This window comes from Trichoderma breve (genome assembly GCF_028502605.1).
Source record: "Trichoderma breve strain T069 chromosome 7 map unlocalized scaffold00007, whole genome shotgun sequence".
In the NCBI taxonomy this organism is placed as follows: Eukaryota; Fungi; Ascomycota; class Sordariomycetes; order Hypocreales; family Hypocreaceae; genus Trichoderma; species Trichoderma breve.
Window position 1 is genome coordinate 2,178,936 of NW_026611593.1, and position 18,815 is coordinate 2,197,750.

Consider the following 18,815-nt stretch of genomic DNA (forward strand, 5'->3'; position numbering starts at 1 on the left):
GTATACCCATTGAAGTCGGTACTCCCCACCACACCAACAACGCCTAGTCTTGCTATTCAAGTTCTGTACAAGTTCTGAGAATAAAAAACCAGTTGTTCAGGTGTATATTACCATCGTTGATGCTGAAGCTGTCTCTACGGCGAGTGATTCGACTTTTGTCTCTTTTTACTTCCAAAAGCGTCTGCCGCTATGGATGCGATTGGTACGTCACGTCACTCATTCTCCTGTCGTATTACCACTAACCGGGAGTTTTCTTGAAGAGTTGAAACCTGAATTAGCCATTCCATTTGATGCCCCCATAAAAGCTCGCAATCGAGAAACGTATGCCTCTTTTGGCGAAGACGGTCTCACAGCGACGGCAAATGCTCACGGACATCTGATCCAGATTACACGGTATTTTGGTAACGAACCATCGGGATTTATCTGCGTTGACCTCCCTGAAGCTCCTGCACCCTATTATGTCACGGATCGCATGAAGGAGCTTCAAAGGTTCTGTGAAGACTCTCACAAAGGAATGAAACTTCAATTGCCGGAACCGCTTAACAATGAGAGCCAAGAATTTGAGGATGATAATCAACCACTTGATGATGGGCTTAAATGGGGAATTGGGAAAGATATACCAAAGATTCAATTCTACCACGATCGCTGGCCTTCTTTTATTGCACAAAACCTATGGTTAGATTTTGAAGTCCAATACTTCATTTCTGCCAAGACAGTGTATCAGACATACACATTCAGCTCCGTTGAAGGGATGGAACAGATGTTTCCTAAAAAGTTTCCGCCATTGATAATTAGCGCCAACTTACTTCTCCGCCATCTCGATTTTGTGACAGAAGAGAATCCTGTGAACGCTTGGAATTCTCATTCTCTTAGTGATAAAAAAGCAGAAGATCGTTATATTCATGATACAACGCTCAATACAAAAGCCATTTTCATCAAGCACAAAGACTGCGAAACAGGGCCACAAGGCAAGAAAGATGCCATTCTGTTCATATCACCATATATAGACCACCGCTCTCAATCGGTTAGCCGCACTGATCAACACGTCAATTACGAAATAAAAATAGACGAACAAGCACAGAGGGATCTATTAAAGAATAAAAGAGTCAAAGTCACGTTAGCTTATACTCTTGAGTTGGCTTCTTCAACTGGTATAATCAGCAGCCCACTCTCCGAAGGTGCTCTGCCACACTTGCAACCCCAAGACTTTGCATATAAGCCGCCATTGTTCGCTGATGATAAGCATCTCAATTTTACGTTGAGGAGGAACCTAGAACATATTTTATCCGTTTGCAGCATCCCTATATCCATACACAAGGAACCAAAAGATGAGATTATACCAATTGCGTTAACATGTGGAGACATATCGGGCCACAGAATAACTAAGACAGCAAGCTTGTAAGTTTAACTATGTCATTTACTCTTGGTATTCTTCAAGACTGACATTCTAAAGCTATGCTTTTCAATACTTACTCAAAGCTTTTGAACATTTCAATAATGAATCTGATCCCAAAGATTCAAAGAGGCTACTCCTAGCCACCCATCCGTTGAGCCATGATGGTTGCGAAAATTACAATTGTCGGATGAGGTTTCGCATTTGGAAGACGTGTCAAGGGCATTTGGCTTGGATAAGCGACAATATGAAAACAGAGCGCATCACTCACAACACAACACGAGAGAGAACTACTGAAGAAGTTATAGAGCGTGGCTTTGTTGCGCCACACTACTGGGCCGACGGTCAAATAATAGGCAATTGGGAGGAACCGTCCGAGGCATTCCTCGCTCAAGATATCACTGATGCGCCCATACAAATTATCAAATTTGGAGAATATTGTCGAATCACTGGGGGTGAAGATATAGTCCAAAACATTCCCGCCGGCTTTAAGAGTATCGCGACGCACTGGGTTGAAAGCCTTCATAAACGAAATAAGGGCAACGCATATGCATTTCCACGCCTCAGGGAGGAAGAAACGGGGAAGTTTTACCTGGCTGATCATGCTCTCATTTGGTGGGCTTCAAAATCACTGGAAGAACTCGGGCTTGAGTCAGCGCTTAAAGTTCAACTCGACAATTCTTCTAATACATCTGGGCAGCGCACAATGGAATACTCCTCTGAAGAGATCAGAAATAACTTCATCAAGAGATTTACAATGAATAATCCTGCATCTAAAACACGGATGCTTGCAGTTTCACGCAGCTCCGCCGAGACCAGATTCACTCTTTCAGCAAGAGAAAGTGTCCTCTTTTATGCTATGGATCTCGGCTTATTTGATGTTGAGATACATCAGGCATGGAAGAAGTCGATAGACGCGGCTCGTAAAAGAAGAAGTGCTTCCACACAAAAGTACATGAAAAGCCTCATCTACTGGTTATCGAGCTTCATTTATTATCTTACTACCAATGGAATTAACGGATCCTTGACTGAGGAAAAGGAAACCTTGATTGACATTTGGGAAGATAAAATTAACGAGTGGACAAATACAGTGGATTACCAAACACAATTAGAAGATCAGCTCGATGTTCACTGGCATCATCCACTTCAGTTTGCTCTTTCGGTTGTCATATCTGCCAAGAATAAATCCACGAATTCAAGGCTCGCAGCCCAGATGTTTGAGTACTCACGCTCGATTCTTCTTGAAAGCTCTTCTCCCAATGGACTTTTCCCTGGACAATTGGATGTATACAAGAATCCTATTCTCTTTGACAGAGAAATTATGCGTGATGTCTATTGGCAGGCCACTTTCGAAGTGCCATTCATTCTTTGGAAATATCTCATACCTCCACCATTAGCCAAAGAATCGCCTATTCACATACCTGAGTTGATCTCTCCTTATATCAGAACATTGGAGAACAATATCAATCTTTTACCTGGCTCGAATGGCAATGGGATACCCAACGATGTAATTGACCAGGGCAAAGTCGTAAAACTTTCAGATGAATGGCTTTACAATGAGCTTGATTGCTTCAAGCATAACATCAAGGTGTCAGAAGACAATATTAAGAAACTTTCAGAGGATTACAGATCACAAACCAATATGATCGTTATGAAGGAAGCAGCTCAAGAGATTCACGAAGAAGACGTTCAGCATCCAACCTCTCAAGTCAATCAAAAGAAGATTTTGGGGTATATTATCGATATACCGCGAAAGTCGGATAAAGGGCGAGACGCGCCCAAACCAACGGAAATAAAGTCAATCAAGTCCCTCTGTCACAACATTTCTCGTGAACGCACGACAAAGAAAGCTAAAAAGAGACTTCTTCACTTTTGTCACGCAACTCATAAAACGGCTCTGATTTGCTATATATCTGCTCTTGAGCACCCAGACATCTCCACTTTCTTCGACAGGCACAAGGCCTATAACAAACACTTCCACGAAGAAACAAACGCAGTGCTTAACCTATGGGTTACCGAGCTTCATTTATCGTTTTATCAGATTATTTCACAGCAGAATTCTCATGATATTTCCTCTATCCCTGATTTTGAGTATTATGACTTCCCATATAGTAAAAATGAGGAAGCGGGTAATCCCAAGCAGATCAGCAGAGCCGTGATGAGTTTTAGATTTGACGGGGATTTTTTCGATCGTCATTGGACATGCCATTTCTTCGAGTTCAGTGGAAACCGAGTAAATGACAATAAAATATCTGACATAACGAAGGAAAATATTACAGGGTCTTTGAAGGCACACCCTTGGAAGCAGAGACGGGTTTTGGAACTCGTCTTTTTCGGTAAAATTTTACAAGATATGGTTGAATGCTCGCAACAGCTTTTGGATGAGATTAAAAGACGGATTCTCGAAAGCTTCAAGAAAGGACCAAGGAAATCAAGTTCCTCGACATTCCTTGATTCGATTGATTTATTTGACGAGATCACGAGCAACATGTTTATATCAGCCAATAAGTCATGGAACATATTCCAATACATACTTCAAGTGGTGGAAGAAGATCTGTACGACAATTTAACCAAAATTGAGCTATGGATGAAGCGTGAGGAGCGGCCAGAGCATAATAAGCCCCGATGGACACTCAACGACGAACGCAATTACCGAGGCGCCATATATAGGCTACAGAAGTCAAACGACCTTCTAGTCCAAGATCTCAGACTGTGTTATACCAGAGCCAAATCTTTTAATGCCTCACTAACAAAGAGATTGGAATCTACGCGCGGCGAGTGGGAGGTTGGGAGTAATGACGATATCCGCCTTTTCACATATGTTACGGTCGTCTTTCTTCCTATTAGCTTTGCTACCGGTATCTTTAGCACGAGTAGCGCACCTACAAAGGAGACGATAAGTGGCATGATTACAACCGCTGGTCTTGCACTTTTGGTAACTGTTATGACATTGCTTAACGCCAAACTTTTGGACAGTAAAATCGTCAAGCCTTTCCTTGCCAACTTTCGCCCAATATCTGAGGCAACATTGCGACTAGTTTTACGCAGTCCTCTCTATGTACTCGGACTGTTATTCCGGTTAGCCTATCTAATCCTGATATCTCTCCTCTCAATTCTACCAGGCAAATGGATTTCTGTGCTACGTCGCTATTTAATCTCGCCGGCAGAAGAATCATCGTCTGGGCTATACAACATCACGAACGCACCTAAAAATTTCTTGGATAAGGAAATTAAAGGGAAAAACAAGCAAATCAAACAGAAATTGGTGGACGTAGAGAAAGGATAAAAGTGTGAGGGGATGGATTCAGTCCCTTGACTCAAACTCGAAAGCTTGGAGGTTGGAATGATGTCGTGCAGCTTAAATGTTCCTCATTGGCGATTAATGAGTTTAATCTAATTTATTTCCTCTTTTTGAATAGCAAGATTATGACTTGAATGGTACCTAGTATGCAAAGAATTACCTGAGACAAACTACGTCGCGCAAATGATCCCTTTCCAATGTTCCAAAATCTCCATAAACACTACGGGTATCATTCTCACTTAGGAAAAATTGGATACTTTTGAGAACAATCATGAGTATAATCTCTCATTGATCAACTGTCACTTCTCATTGAACCCGATATTATGTTTCGAATAGAACATCTGTACCTCTCAGCACTACTCATTTGAAGTATGATTACAAATGAGAAGCCACGAAGCACATTCCCGCAGAAGTCGGCAATCATGTAGCTTATGGATACTTGCTATAGTCAAGGTAGTTATCTTCAATTCGTTCTTCGCATCTTGGTAAATAACACCAATTCCATACCTAGGTGCGTTTCAGAGCCGCTGATACCAGTTGACCAGCTAGGGCCAAGATACCCACATATAATTCAGCGTTGAAATTGCTTGGTATTTGTGCATAATGGGCTAAAAGTTGAGTGGTCATTGACAACTGTTAACCTCATCACGGCTAATTACAAGATCAACTAGACGAATTTCTCGGTAACCAAGCCGTCATGCTTCGGAAAGTTCTGACGTAGCGGACAAATAGAAAGCTGGGAATGTTTGAGGGTGTCATGAACCAGGCAACCAGGGTTGCAAATACGTGGCATGCGGGGTCCAATCGTAGAAAATACATTGGCCAAGTCGGAGCCGCAGAAAGCCTTTTGGTGGAATTACGACGGCTTGAGCAGCTATAGCCGGGATCACTTATCAAACGACAGGGGTTGTTGGTTGTCCAGCTGTCAGCCGCATGCTGCCCGATGCTCAACTGGGAACCGGGTCTTGCAGTTTGTAGCCTGGGTCCATGCAATGATGGTAAAAAGGTGTAGAAGTATGTCGCGGTTGATATCTGTCATATAACGGCTCCATGTCCATATTCTCATTACAAATTTTGGCAAGGCGAATAGTACAGCCATCTCCTCCCGCAGTATGAAGAGAAAAACCTATGTATGTCCGCATGAGTATCTAGACTCTCACGTTACGGAACAACATCAAATCAATACCGACAAACTTTCTGGTTCGCAACCACTTGAGTCCATGTTGACCGCTTTCCTCAGCGCCACAGTTGATCCATCACTCTCCCTGCCTCCAGCCTCCCTGCAGCTCTGAGAAGAAGAGGCAAAGCTCTCAGATACCATCGCCATTTAGGATCATCAACACTGTCCTTTTTTCTGCACTATAAGGAGCTGCCTCGCATGGCCATCACTGGTACGCCACTTGTTCTCCCATGATACCGCAACAAACTTACAAAGCTACATACAGAAGAGGAACTTCCGGCCGCTACGTCGATCCCCAACAAAGCTCGCAAGAATGCTCGTCTACGGACAACTTACAGCTCCTTTGGTCAAGATGGCATCACGGCAACCGCAAATGCTTATGGGCACTTGCTTCAAATTACTCAATATTTTGGCAATAAGCCATCTGGGTTTGTCGCTGTCAACCTTGACGACACAGAAGAGCCGCATTTTGTCAAATGGCGCGCACATGACCTGCAGCAGCAATCCATAGATCCAACCCAAGGAATGCGCCTGTTATTGCAGAGGCCTGCCGATGATACATCTGCCATCGATATATGGGATACGAATCCCAAGACGATGTCGGTGCCAGCGAATGTCTCACCCTCACCGCTAGTGATACCGCCACCACGAGCGAAAGCATCACCAAAGACGAGTCGATATGATGTGCCAGTGCCTCGGCCACAGTGGGTAAATCAGTCAGAGTCTGGGTTAGGATCAACTGTAAGATATGTGCATAACCGGTGGCCGTGTTTTTCTACAAGGACGCCTGTATTCGATATAGACATACAATATGTCATATCCAATAAGACTGTCTATCAAACGTACACATTCCAACTTTGCCAGGGGTCACAAATCTTCTCCTCTGAGATTCCGACAATCGTCATAGACACCAACTTATTGCTCCGAGATCTGGATTTTATGGCAAAAGAGGAGACGAAAGAATATGGTCTGGAACCCCATTACTCTAGTCGCATTACAAACGACGGCTACAGTGTAGCCAGGATGCATAGCGACTATCTCTATAATAGGCACAGTGACGGTCGAAACGCAAACAAGAATGATCGAAACACAATCGCACTGTTCATATCGCCCTTCATTAATGAGCGGCCTCAGCAGTTTTCACAACCAGCTCCTGAAGATTTCGACAATTACTTTGTGATTCCAGATGAGCAAGCTTGGAGCGATTTAATAGAAAACAAAACACTCGAAATTACACTAGCATATACATTGAAGTTGATCACTTCAAAGGAAGAAGACATTTCGACGTCTCCAGTGTCAGCAGCAGATCTCAGGAAAGCAAAGGAGCAGATCAACAAGCATTCTCCAGGCATGGTACCGATCACCATTGACAAACACCTTGATTTTGTTTTGAGCCGAAATTTGGAGCACATATTATCTGTCTGTAGCATCCCCGTCAGGAAAGTTTCAGAGGATATTTATGCAACTGCTATTACCTGTGGTGATATCTCTGGTCACCGGGTTTCTGGGAAAGCAAGTTTGTAAGTTGACAATGAGGTACCTTTACGTTCCTTGAAGCTAACCTGCGCAGTCATGCTTTTCAATTTCTGCTTTTAGCCTATCAATATTTCGATTCCAAGGTTCCCGAAAGCGGCTTATGCAAATTGGAAAAATGCACGTGTGAGAACTATTGTTGCAATATGCGCTCCCGCATCTTTCGAGTGTGTCAGGGGCATCTAGAGTGGCTCTTTGGTGAAGATCATGGTTTCAGTCCTCACAGGTGGGCAACCGGGAGGGCAATCGCCGAGTGGGAAAGCAATCTTACTCTATCCGAAAAGTCTGTGGTTGACGCCTCTCTTAACATTATTAAAGCCGCGGATTTCTACCGGATATCGAAAGCGACACAGGATACGATTGACGACTTCAGAGGCGACGTTAACGACTGGATTGAAGATCTTCATCGGAACAACCAGGACATAGAATATGTTTTCCCACATTCCTCGGAAGACCTGCCGCTGCAGTTCCAATTATCTGATCATGCTATAATATGGCGCGCTCTCAAGTCTTTGGAATTGATCGGGCTCAGTTCAGAGCTGAAAGCCAATACCATACCCGGGCGCCGCAAATCTAGTTACTCGTCTAGGAAGATCCAGGACAGCATATTTAAGAAGTTCACCACAGATTGCACGCAATTGAGCGAGCGTTTGATGGCGACTTCGCGCAGCTTATCTGAAACCAGTTTTCTCCTTCACATAGAGGACACTGCAACACTATCAGCGATGAAAATGGGTTTATTCGATCTTCCAAAAAGAGAAGAATTAGTCCGGAGAATGACTATTGAGTCAAACGATGAGCCAGATAACGTGGCTCCAGGAATGCCAGTTGGCGCATCAACTAGCAGATCAGATAACGACTTGACGGATCCCTGGAGAAATAAACACGAGGCCTGGATGGCTACAATAGACAGCCAAAAACTGCACGAAGATAACGACGACGATAATTGGGATCATCCCCTCCAGTATGCATTGGCCATGGTCTTATCTGCAAGAGGAATACATATGAATTCTCAAACGCCGGCACAAATGTACACATTTGCACGGTCGATACTGCTGCAAAGCTCCTCTCCAAATGGATTGTTCCCCGGACTGTTGGACGAGAATAAAGACCCGGCTCTGTTTGAGGACGACGATGCCTATTGGCATGCTTCGTTTGAAGTACCGTTTATTCTCTGGGAAACAAAAAAGTATTCGCCAAGAACTGAAGAAAATAACACCGATGAAACTTCCAGCTCATTTTTACTACGACGGAACTCAGCTGAAGCCTCTATTTCTGGCGCAGGCTTTGTAAAGAGATATGAACCGTTTACCGAAACCTCTGATCTAGGGCCCAATTACGAATGGCTTTACAAGGAGCCTGAATTCTTTGGCTTTCGTATTGATCTGTCATCAAAGGCCATTGAAAAGTTTTGCGAAGAGCACAGACGGAACGTCGATAAGAGTTCTGAGACCATCAACAGAGCAGTCGATGCGGTTCAATCTCCAAAGCAAGATACTCTACAGGATTATGGATATATCATCGACATATCAGGGCCTGAATATACCAAAATACTTGGCCAAAGAAACTTGCCTTTTAGAATTTTTTCACCTGACAAGATTCGATCTTTCATTGGAGGAGTTCGCGACACAACGAACGCGAAGAAGAGGTTTTTCCATTTTTACCGTGCCAACTTGGATGTCGCATTAAACTGTTATCTGGCGTCTTCAGAAGAAGAAGAAATCTCCTCTTTCTTCGACAAGCATTCGTCATATAGTAAATATTTCTTCGAAGATACGACTGCCATTTTCAACAAATGGGTAACAGAACTGCATTTGTCGTTTTATCAGGTCGTTCCAGATGATGCCGCTTTCCAGGCCATCCCCTGGACGGAGACGTTTAAATTTCCAGATTCTGCAGGAAGTGAAAGCGACAAGCGTGTTGGCCGTGCTGTTATGAGCTTCAGATTTGATGGAGATGTTTTTGACCATTATTGGACGTGTCACTTTTTTGATCATAATCCACAATGGTTGTCTAACACTCAAGCAGGCCGTCCACTGATTAGCTCGAGGCATGTTAGCGGTACTTTAGAAGCCGACCCCTGGCAGCAACGGAGAGTTTTGGAGCTTCTGTTATTTGACATCATTCTGAAAGAAATGATCAAAGGCACCAAAGGGATTCTTGAAGAGATCATGACGAGTGTTTTGACAAGTTCCCACTCCCACAAACATCGAGCTACGGATCAGCCGACAGTCGACTTTTCTGAAATCGATGCATCAACTCTCTTAAATGCTCTTGAAGTGCTGTCTAAAGTCGACAGCAACACTTTCGCTTCGAAAAATGAACTTTGGAACAAATTCCAACGTATTCTTCAAGTCATCGAAGACGACCTCAAAGAGAGTCTAACAATGATTGCACTCTGGACGGATCGAGAGGAAAAACGAAACATTATTAAAGCAGGGTGGACTCCTCGTAAGGAGCAAAAATATCAGGGAGCGATATCCAGATTGAAGCTGCTCAATAGCCATAAAATCCACGAGCTAAGAAGATGCGGTGCCAATGTAGCATCGTTCAACATGCTACTTACTAGGAGATTAGAGGTGATGCGAAACGACTTGGACACGAAAAGTAACGTTGACATTCGACTCTTCACATATGTAACGGTTGTCTTTCTTCCCGTCAGTTTTGCCACAGGAGTGTTCAGTATGAGCGGTGCGCCAACAAGGGAGCTGTTGGGTAGCATGGCTTCAACAGCATGTGTTGCTCTGTTGATAACTGTGGTAGCATTACTCAACGCAAAAGTCCTGGGAGCAGAACTCTTCGGACCCATCTTTAATGGCATTCGACCGCTGTCCGAGGCAGCGCTGCGTCCAATATTCCGCTTTTGCACTGGATTGATCTATCTGGTCTTACTCTCCATTATATCGATTTTGCCCAACAAATGGATTTATTTCCTTCAAAAAAGAATCGAAAAAGCAGCATCAGAACAGTCAAGTCTGCAGACCAGTGCAAATGAAGGCTTCGTCGACCGCAAAGTAAAGCAAATCCGAAACAAAGTAAAGGCAATTGAAAAGGAAATCGGGGAAGAAGAAAGAGAAAGGAGAAGGAAGCAGAAAGAAGAGAAAAAGAGAAGGAAACAAGAGGAAGAAGAAGAAAGGAAGAGGGAGGAGGAAGAGGAAGAGCAAGAAAGGAAAAGAGAGGGAATAAAAAGAGAGTTAAAGGAAAAAGAGGAGGGGGTGGAGGAGAGGCGAGAGGAGGTCGCGAGTTTACGTCAAGCCGACCAAGATCCGGCGGCAGCAAGAGGACGCACCGGAGATTCTAGCGACAAAACAGTCGCATTGTCTAACATGGATGTCGATGAAGGGACTCCAAGAAACATTTTCGAGCGAATACGGCATCGGTTTGGGGGTGGAAGGTCGAGAATTAATAGGTCGGATGTATAGCTCAAATGTTTTACACGGAGAAAACTTTCGGCGCAATCGTTGGTGTCTCACTGTCTTAGCATTGCGTTATCTGGGGGAAAATTGAAAAGTATTGCAATTCAATAATAACTTCATGTCTGTCACATCGATTGGTTTGAGCAATCTCAGATGTGAAGGAAACTCTTTGGACTCATGGCCAAGGGTGAGGCTGTTAAGACCATCACTCCGCGATACAGATACGTAGCCTCAACACATTTCATAAGAGTGTGTGACATGAAAAGTCAACGCCATTACAGACATTGTTGCCTAAATGGCCAGTTTACGGGTATACACATAAAACTTGCCACCCAACACATGCCGTGCATATAGGCTGATAATGGAGTCCTTGTTGGTTGTTGAAGGAAGGTATTAATGGCAGACTGCCGCTAATTCTGGCCCATATTATACAAGCTCTGTCCATTTTTTACTCACTATGCAGCCATCCGTCTTTCGTTGCGATACTGGGGTGATTCTGCAACAACCCGAAACATATCGGCCAACACAACGGCATATCATTACCGAAAGGGAGGTGACGATAGCACCTCTTGCTAGAAGTCGCCGAACTGTATCAGGGGTTGCATTCAATCACCCGCCCTATCCAATACAAGCCGAATCATCCCATAGGTTTATACGCCTAACATTGTATACACTATCCATAGCGATTGTTAAATACCTATAGGCAGTAATGGACCAATACACTTCTTCCGTCAACTGGTGAAGCATATAGCTCACGGCGTGTATCCAGGTGCAAACTTCAATGCGACTGAGCACTTCTGCTTTGTGGTGATGTAGATGGATAAATTGAAGGAAGTACTGATGCTCAAGAAAGACGTTTGCTGAAACTGAGATTAGCATCCTCCACAAGAAATCGTGTTTTCGGGGGAATAGTGCACGGTTTGGTGCCAGCACGGGCTATCCGGAACAAGCGTACAATTATCTGGAAACTTGCAGCATCCAAAAGAGTAGCTATAGAGTGATATGTCTGTGATTTAGCCCGTAAAATCTTCAAGAGGTGGCCTATCGTGATTGGTTCTGTCGGTATTTATCTGAATATTGTTGATTGGTGTATGAATGGATGGGTAACAACTCTGAACTTCGCTTCTGAATCTATTGGTCAGGAAGGGACTCCGTTTGTAACATGTATCAGGACAACAACGGGGCTGATCTGAAGAAATTCTTAAGAGGATAGGATAAACACGAGAGGTATGTATAGTTGCCTCGGGTTCAAGTGGCGGAGAAATTAATGTATCACCAACAGCCTCACCCAACATACTTTATTCTGGTTGTACCAAACCTTCTTCGCCAAATTCGGCCTATCATTACGTCAAGATATATATTACTGATTCTAAATGGGCGCGTATACACGCAAGGCGTCCAATTATATGCGACCAAGTGAATGAGCCGTTTCTCGTCATGTACCTTTGACGAAAAAGAAAACCGTTATCATCGGTTAGCTGCATATAACGACCCAACATGCCGACTGTGTGCTTATTTATTCCCTGTAAAATACTTCGCCATGTGATGAACATATTTGTGGTTACTATTTATAACACTTAATGGGCATAATTCATCTTTGTAGCAGCCCCTCCTGAAAAAAAGCGTTCACGTCAGTATTTAAGTATCACCACGGCTCCAGGACTTGTTCGTCAACGTACAAGTCTTTTGTGAGTCTATTTGAATCCACTTTCAAGACAGATATTGTACTTCCTTTTTTACCACCTGGCTTCCCAAAAATATCACAGAGCAAGCACAGCTAGAGGGTCCACTCCTCCAACGAGAAGAAGACGATCTACAATGTCGACGCCTATGAGTACCGGTATTTTCTACACATTGGCATTTTTTTCATATCATCAACTAATATACTATGTTTATAGACCGTGAATCCACGCTAGTCTCTGACGACGAAAAGGAGCAGATTAGTGGTTGTCCGACCTACGCCTCCTTTGGGGACAAAGGTGTCACCGCTACAACGAATTCTCAGGGCCACTTGCTGCAAATTACGCGCTATTTTGACCATGGACCATCCGGATTCTTTTGTGTCGACCTTACTGACATCCTACCATCAGATACAATTACTCATCGCCTGCAGAAGCTACAGGAGTACTGTACAGACCCTAACAGCGGAGTGGGTGTTCGAATTGAACATTCTATGGATGTTGATGCTCATACTGAGAAGCCAAACGAAGAGGTATTAAATGAAGAGGTGCCAAATGAAGAGGTGCCAAATGAAGAGGTGCCAAATCAAGAGGTGCCAAATCAAGAGGTGCCAAATCAAGAGGTGCCAAATCAAGAGGTGCCAAATCAAGAGAAGCCGAATGAAGAGAATCCAAATGAAGAGGTACCAAAACTAGATTTTGTGCATGATCGTTGGCCACACTTCGTTACGAAAACACCAAAATTCGATCTTGAAACTCAATACTTTGTCTCCGAGAAGACGGTGTATCAGATATACACCCTCAAGCTTCGCCAAGGAGAAGATCATCCCACAGAAATTCCACAACAAGATATAAATATCGAGTTGTTCCTTCGAAACCTTAGCGTCAAGGCAGACAGTGATGAGAATAGTTCCAACTCGAACAGTAACGATACTCAGGACCCTCACTACGAAGAGTATTCCAATCATCTATCACCTAACGAAGACTATGTCAAAAGAACCCGCAAAATTCGCAACACAGCGCATGGTAATCATGATGTTATTGCTCTATTTATAACACCATTTATTAACAAGCGCCCTCAAAAGTTTAATGTTGAGCTTAAATCTGGAGATTGCCACATCGTTCTAGAAGACAGCGTCTTGGACAGCACCTTGGAGGATTTGAAGGAAGGAAAAAAGCTGGAGGTCACCCTGGCCTATCGACTGGAATTGATATCTTCAGGAAAAACAGAGTTTAATGGTTCTGTTTCCTCCGAATCTCTTTCCAAATCTCTTTCCAAGTCTCTTTTCGAACCTACTCCTGAATCTCTTTCTGGCCCTCTTTCTGAATCTCTTTCTGAATCTCTTTCTGAATCTCTTTCTGAACCTCTTTCTGAATCTCTTTCTGAACCTCTTTCTGACCCTATTTCTGATCCTATTTCTGATCCTATTTCTGATCCTATTTCTGAATCTCTTTCGAAGGCTCAGGCTGTGCTGAACAAGACTTTCAAAGAGCCATCATTGACCCAGGATGATGACTTCAATGCTAATTTAAGACGAAATTTGGAGCATATCCTATCCGTTTGCAGTATTCCTGTCAGCTTTGATGCTAATGGAAATAACCCTTCCATTGCCCTAACATGTGGAGATATCTCGGGACATAGAATCTCAACAGAAGCAAGCTTGTAAGTGATATGCTCAAGCATTTTGATCTTGATTTTGATATGATTAACATGATTAGCTACGCTTTTCGATTCCTTCTTCTGACGCTTGAGAATATAAACAATCCATCCAGAGGTGTATACCAGTTGGAAAATGATTCAAAAGAAGACGATTATGTGGCCAAGATGACATCCCGTATTTTTGAAGTATGTCAAGGACATTTAAGATGGCTTATTCGCGGGAACGCGAAATCAGATTCCGAGGTCTTGAGTCTCAACGGCACAGGCGGCGACGCTACAATAGTCGATGATGATAGCAATCCCAACGTGCTCAAGCAATCACTCATCAGTACATCTTTTCAAATCATCAAAGCAGCAGAATTTTGTCGAACGGTTATGTCAAACGTTTCGGAAGAAACAAAACTCGAGATTGCGGAAGGGTTCCGCACCATCGTCAGCAAATGGACTGCAGCCCTTGATGAAAAAAACAAGGGACGTGACTTTTTGTTTCCAAATCTGAGAAAAGAGAGAGAGCAATGGGTATTCCATCTCTCTGATCACGCCATAATTTGGTGGGCTGCTAGATCAGCAGAAGAACTCGAACTTCGAATTAAGGAAAACCTTGCTGCTAAATTGGCAGAAGAACTTGAACTTCGAGTTGACAAAAGCCTTGCTGCTAAATCGGCAGAAGAACTCGAAGTTCGAGTTGACAAAGACCTTGCTGTTGAACCAGCAGAAGAACTCGAAGTTCGAGTTGACAAAAGCCTTGCTGCTAAATCAGCAGAAGAACTCAAACTTCGAGTTGACAAAAACCTTGGTACCTACATAAGCCGAGATGGGATGATCTACTCTAAGGAGATCCAGAAAAGTCTTTTGAAGAGATTCACAATCCGAAATTCATCATTTGAGAAGCATATGATTGCAATCTCCAGAAGCTCTAATGAGACGAGATTCCAATTTCGGGCCAGAGACACTGTTCTTTTTTATGCCATGGAGCGCAGGCTATTCGATCAAGGCGATCCAGCCGAGGGTGAATCCTCCACCTGGGAAAATAAAATCGAAGCTTGGAGATGTACGGTGGACTACCAGAAAGAATGTGAAGATGATCAAAATGCACATTTGAATTGGTACCAGCCACTCCATTATGCCTTGGCGTTAATGATGTCGTCGATTAACAAACAAATAACGTCGCAGGCAATTTCGCGAGTACAGAAAGACGCCAAAAATATACTACTTCAAAGATCTTCTTCTAATGAATTACTTTTGGGCCATCCTGATGAGAACAAAAGACCTCCTATGTTTGATGGCGATGGTACGAGTGGTCTCTTCTGGTCGGCAACATTTGAAGTGCCATATATCATATTGAAATATACAATGGCCCAGACGCAAAGCGAGATCCCAGGATCGAGTATCACTGCGATCACTCCGTCACCTCAGGGTTCTAGTGCCTCGTTGTCACTTCTGTTGACGGAATCAACAGCACCTGATCCCACTCGAGAATCGGTCAGAAATAAAACAACACCATTGTCAACTATTGAGATCCCGACTGGCTGGCAGAGTCCGCTAATGAAGCATGGAGTACTATTCAACAATGCCATTGACCTGGGGAAAATTGTTGAGATACCAGATGAGTGGCTGTATAACGAACCAACATTCTTTAACTTTCACCCTACTATATCTTTCAATACCGTTGATAAGTTTCGCAAAGAGCTGCGTAAAATTCATGCCAAAGAAACGTCGAAGAAGAGTCCATCAAAGTATCAGGAATCTTCTTCGATGGCCAACATCAAAGAGACTCATGAAAAGATCTCATCGGAGTCTAATACAGAGCTGGAGGCAACCCGCAGAAACCAGACTACCTTCTGTACTATGAAAGTAGTGCATGGGGCGGCGGCTATGGCGGACCTTCGCTTGCGCGAAGGCGAGCCAATGGGCTGTATCATTGATGTGCCCAGAGTTAGGCGTCATAAGTAGAAGAAAGAATATGTTTCCGTCTCAATATCATCAAGCGTCTCTTTGATCAACTATCTGGGCACCAGGCGCACACCAAGTGTCGCAAAGAAAAGAATTTTCCACTTTTCTCGTGCCAGTTGGAATATCGCGCTAGTATGCTACTTTGCGTCGTCAGAAAGAAAGGAAATCTCAGACTTCTTCGATAGGCACGCATTATCAAGCCCATATTTCTTTGAAGATACGATGGGGACACTTAATAAATGGGTAACCGAACTACATTTGCCCTTCTATCAGATTAGCTCCTCCAAGAAATCCCTTGGCCATATCAGGAGCGTCCCTGATGCCGACAAAAGGGACACCATTCCTGAACCAAAAATAATACAGCTTCCGTATTCAGATACAAAGGGAACCACGGGGAGAAAAGCTGTCGCCAAGACTCTGAGCCGAGCTGTTATCAGCTTTAGATTTGACGGAGATCTCCTTGACCGTTACTGGACATGCCACTTGATTGAATACACACCGCAACAGATGGATGGCCCAAACGAAATGTCTTTTGATATTCCTACACAGACCATTAGTGGAGCTCTGAAGTCTAATCCTTGGAGACAGCGCAGAGTCCTAGAACTTCTTTTGTTTGACAGGAGTTTACGGGAGATATTGAGGTGCACGGAGGAAATCCTCAATGAAGCAAAGAGCACCTTGAGAGCTGCTAAAGACACTGGAAACGATGGCTGCAGCTATGAAGATGAAGAATGCAAGATAGAGCTCTCATATACTCACGATCGAAAGGTGAAAGCGAGTAGGGACGTTTTCCGTTCTAACGACTCGCTATATAAAATGCAGGAAGTGCTCCAAGAGGTGGAGGACAGCTTGAGCGAGAACTTGGCAAAGATGCAGCTGTGAAAAAATCGACAAAATGGACGTGGCCCTGAGAAGCCAAGATGGACTTTGAAAGATGAATATCGCTACGGCGGCGCCATATCCAGACTTCAAGCATCAAATAACTTCTATATGGAAGAGCTCGTCCGGTGCCGGGCCAAGATCCTGGCTTTTAATTCACAACTTACAAGGGAAATTGACGCCTCCCGCAGTGATTGGGAGATGCGCACCACCAATAACGTGAGATTGTTCACGTATGTCACGGTTGTGTTTCTTCCAACCAGCTTTGCCACCGGCGTGTTTAGCATGAGTGGAGTTCCTTTAATACCCGTGCTACGTCTCGTTGTGATTACCGCAGTTGTCGCACTATTTCTGACCATTATTACTTTGGTTAACGCCAAAAATCTGGAAAGAATGCTGCGATATGTTCGAGACAGAATATACCAATTCCGACATGGGTTAAGACACTATTATTATGGATTGGAGCAATCCATCAGTGAGACAAGAAAGCTGATACGTCAAATAATCTTGGAGTCTGGGCTTGCCATCGTCAACTTTTTCCTCCGCTGGTTGCATAGGACATACAAATGGGCAAATGAGCATCATGCTTCTGCACAAGAAAGAAGACCAATATCTGTGCGATATATACTGAAATCTATTTTTCGAAGCGCGCTCTACTATATTATCTACTGTCTCGCATTCCATATATATATTCCTCTTAGAGCAAAGACAGAAAGAATATTGCCGGGCGCTAAAGTATATGATCCTATCGGCAACATGAGCCTCAACGATGACCACCCACTTCAACAGGCTCGTTTCAACTATAACAAAAAATTGGATACTGCTTCAGAGGTAAAAAGCGACTCCTCGGAGAAAGGTGTTGAAGAGTTGTTTGATGACTTAGGTCCAAGGGATACTGACCTATTCAAGAATTGGCAACGGAGATTGAAGCCAAAGGGAGATAACCCCAGTACAGGTACCACGAAAAACCGTCCCGACGTGAAATTGTCGTCAGTGCGAAATGCAAAAGATTTCTTGGAGTGGTTACTTTGCAAATTAGCCTAGTCAGGTTTTGTATAGATTTTGAGCTCTATATAAGCCTTACATAAATGCCATCTCAATAGCTTGTACCTTCTTCCTCCATAACAAACAACAGTAGGAGCATGTAACTCTCTCATTTATACAAACGCTCCCTCACATTTAAGCCGGAGTCTGTGTACATTCAGCAGTCACCGTCCTATAAATCGTCCCACAACCCCTCTGACAAGTCGGACATGGCGCCAGCACCGTCGGCCTGGCAGCCGGGCAATCACAAGGCTTCGTAACAATCTTGAGCAGCTCGCAATTTGGGTGAGGGCCACAGTGCTTAAGATCAATAAGAGGGCATGTTGCTGGGATAGTAGCGATCGGACAGCCTTCTGGGTAGTCTGTAGGTAAACCAAGGAGGCCCATGCAGCTTTGTAAAGAGGTTAAGAGGAGTCACGACAGAGAATTTGGATGCTTTGCTTACAGGCCTGCTTGTAGCAGTGCTACTACCGTAGTTTGCACAAATGTCTTCATGGTGGCCAAGGTCAAAGAGGTCGAAAGTGCAGAGTTGACTATGAACTGTATGTTGAAGAGAGAATTGATCGTAGGAAACGCCCTCCTCAAATAGACGTAGAGATAACCTTCTTATGGTCCAAACTATACATTTAAAGGGAGGCCACAAGCCATGCCGAATTATCCGTTTGCCCCTTTCGCTCGACTATATCAGCCGCAGCGTAGCAACCCGACGTGAGACTGTCTCAGTACTATTCTGGTATAAGAAACCGTGATTGGTTAGGTAGGGAACGGCACGCTGTG

The 18,815-nt window shown here is 43.8% G+C and overlaps 4 protein-coding genes across 4 annotated transcripts; all 4 read left to right on the plus strand.

Moving 5' to 3' along the window:
- Positions 1-189: 189 nt before the first annotated feature.
- On the plus strand, positions 190-4,679 carry T069G_10870 (uncharacterized protein; the record flags this gene model as incomplete). Its single annotated transcript, XM_056178080.1, has 3 exons — positions 190-202; positions 306-1,398; positions 1,454-4,679. The coding sequence occupies 3 exons, from the start codon at positions 190-192 to the stop codon at positions 4,677-4,679; spliced, it is 4,332 nt and encodes a 1,443-aa protein (XP_056024370.1).
- A 1,393-nt stretch (positions 4,680-6,072) lies between these two features.
- On the plus strand, positions 6,073-10,829 carry T069G_10871 (uncharacterized protein; the record flags this gene model as incomplete). Its single annotated transcript, XM_056178081.1, has 4 exons — positions 6,073-6,085; positions 6,140-6,615; positions 6,739-7,394; positions 7,445-10,829. 4 exons carry the CDS (start codon positions 6,073-6,075, stop codon positions 10,827-10,829), a joined length of 4,530 nt encoding a protein of 1,509 aa, XP_056024371.1.
- Positions 10,830-12,641: 1,812 nt separating this feature from the next.
- On the plus strand, positions 12,642-16,115 carry T069G_10872 (uncharacterized protein; the record flags this gene model as incomplete). The annotated part of the gene is made up of 3 exons (XM_056178082.1): positions 12,642-12,663; positions 12,722-14,165; positions 14,222-16,115. 3 exons carry the CDS (start codon positions 12,642-12,644, stop codon positions 16,113-16,115), a joined length of 3,360 nt encoding a protein of 1,119 aa, XP_056024372.1.
- A 222-nt stretch (positions 16,116-16,337) lies between these two features.
- T069G_10873 (uncharacterized protein) lies at positions 16,338-16,997 on the plus strand (the record flags this gene model as incomplete). Its single annotated transcript, XM_056178083.1, has 1 exon — positions 16,338-16,997. One exon carries the CDS (start codon positions 16,338-16,340, stop codon positions 16,995-16,997), a length of 660 nt encoding a protein of 219 aa, XP_056024373.1.
- Positions 16,998-18,815: the final 1,818 nt, after the last annotated feature.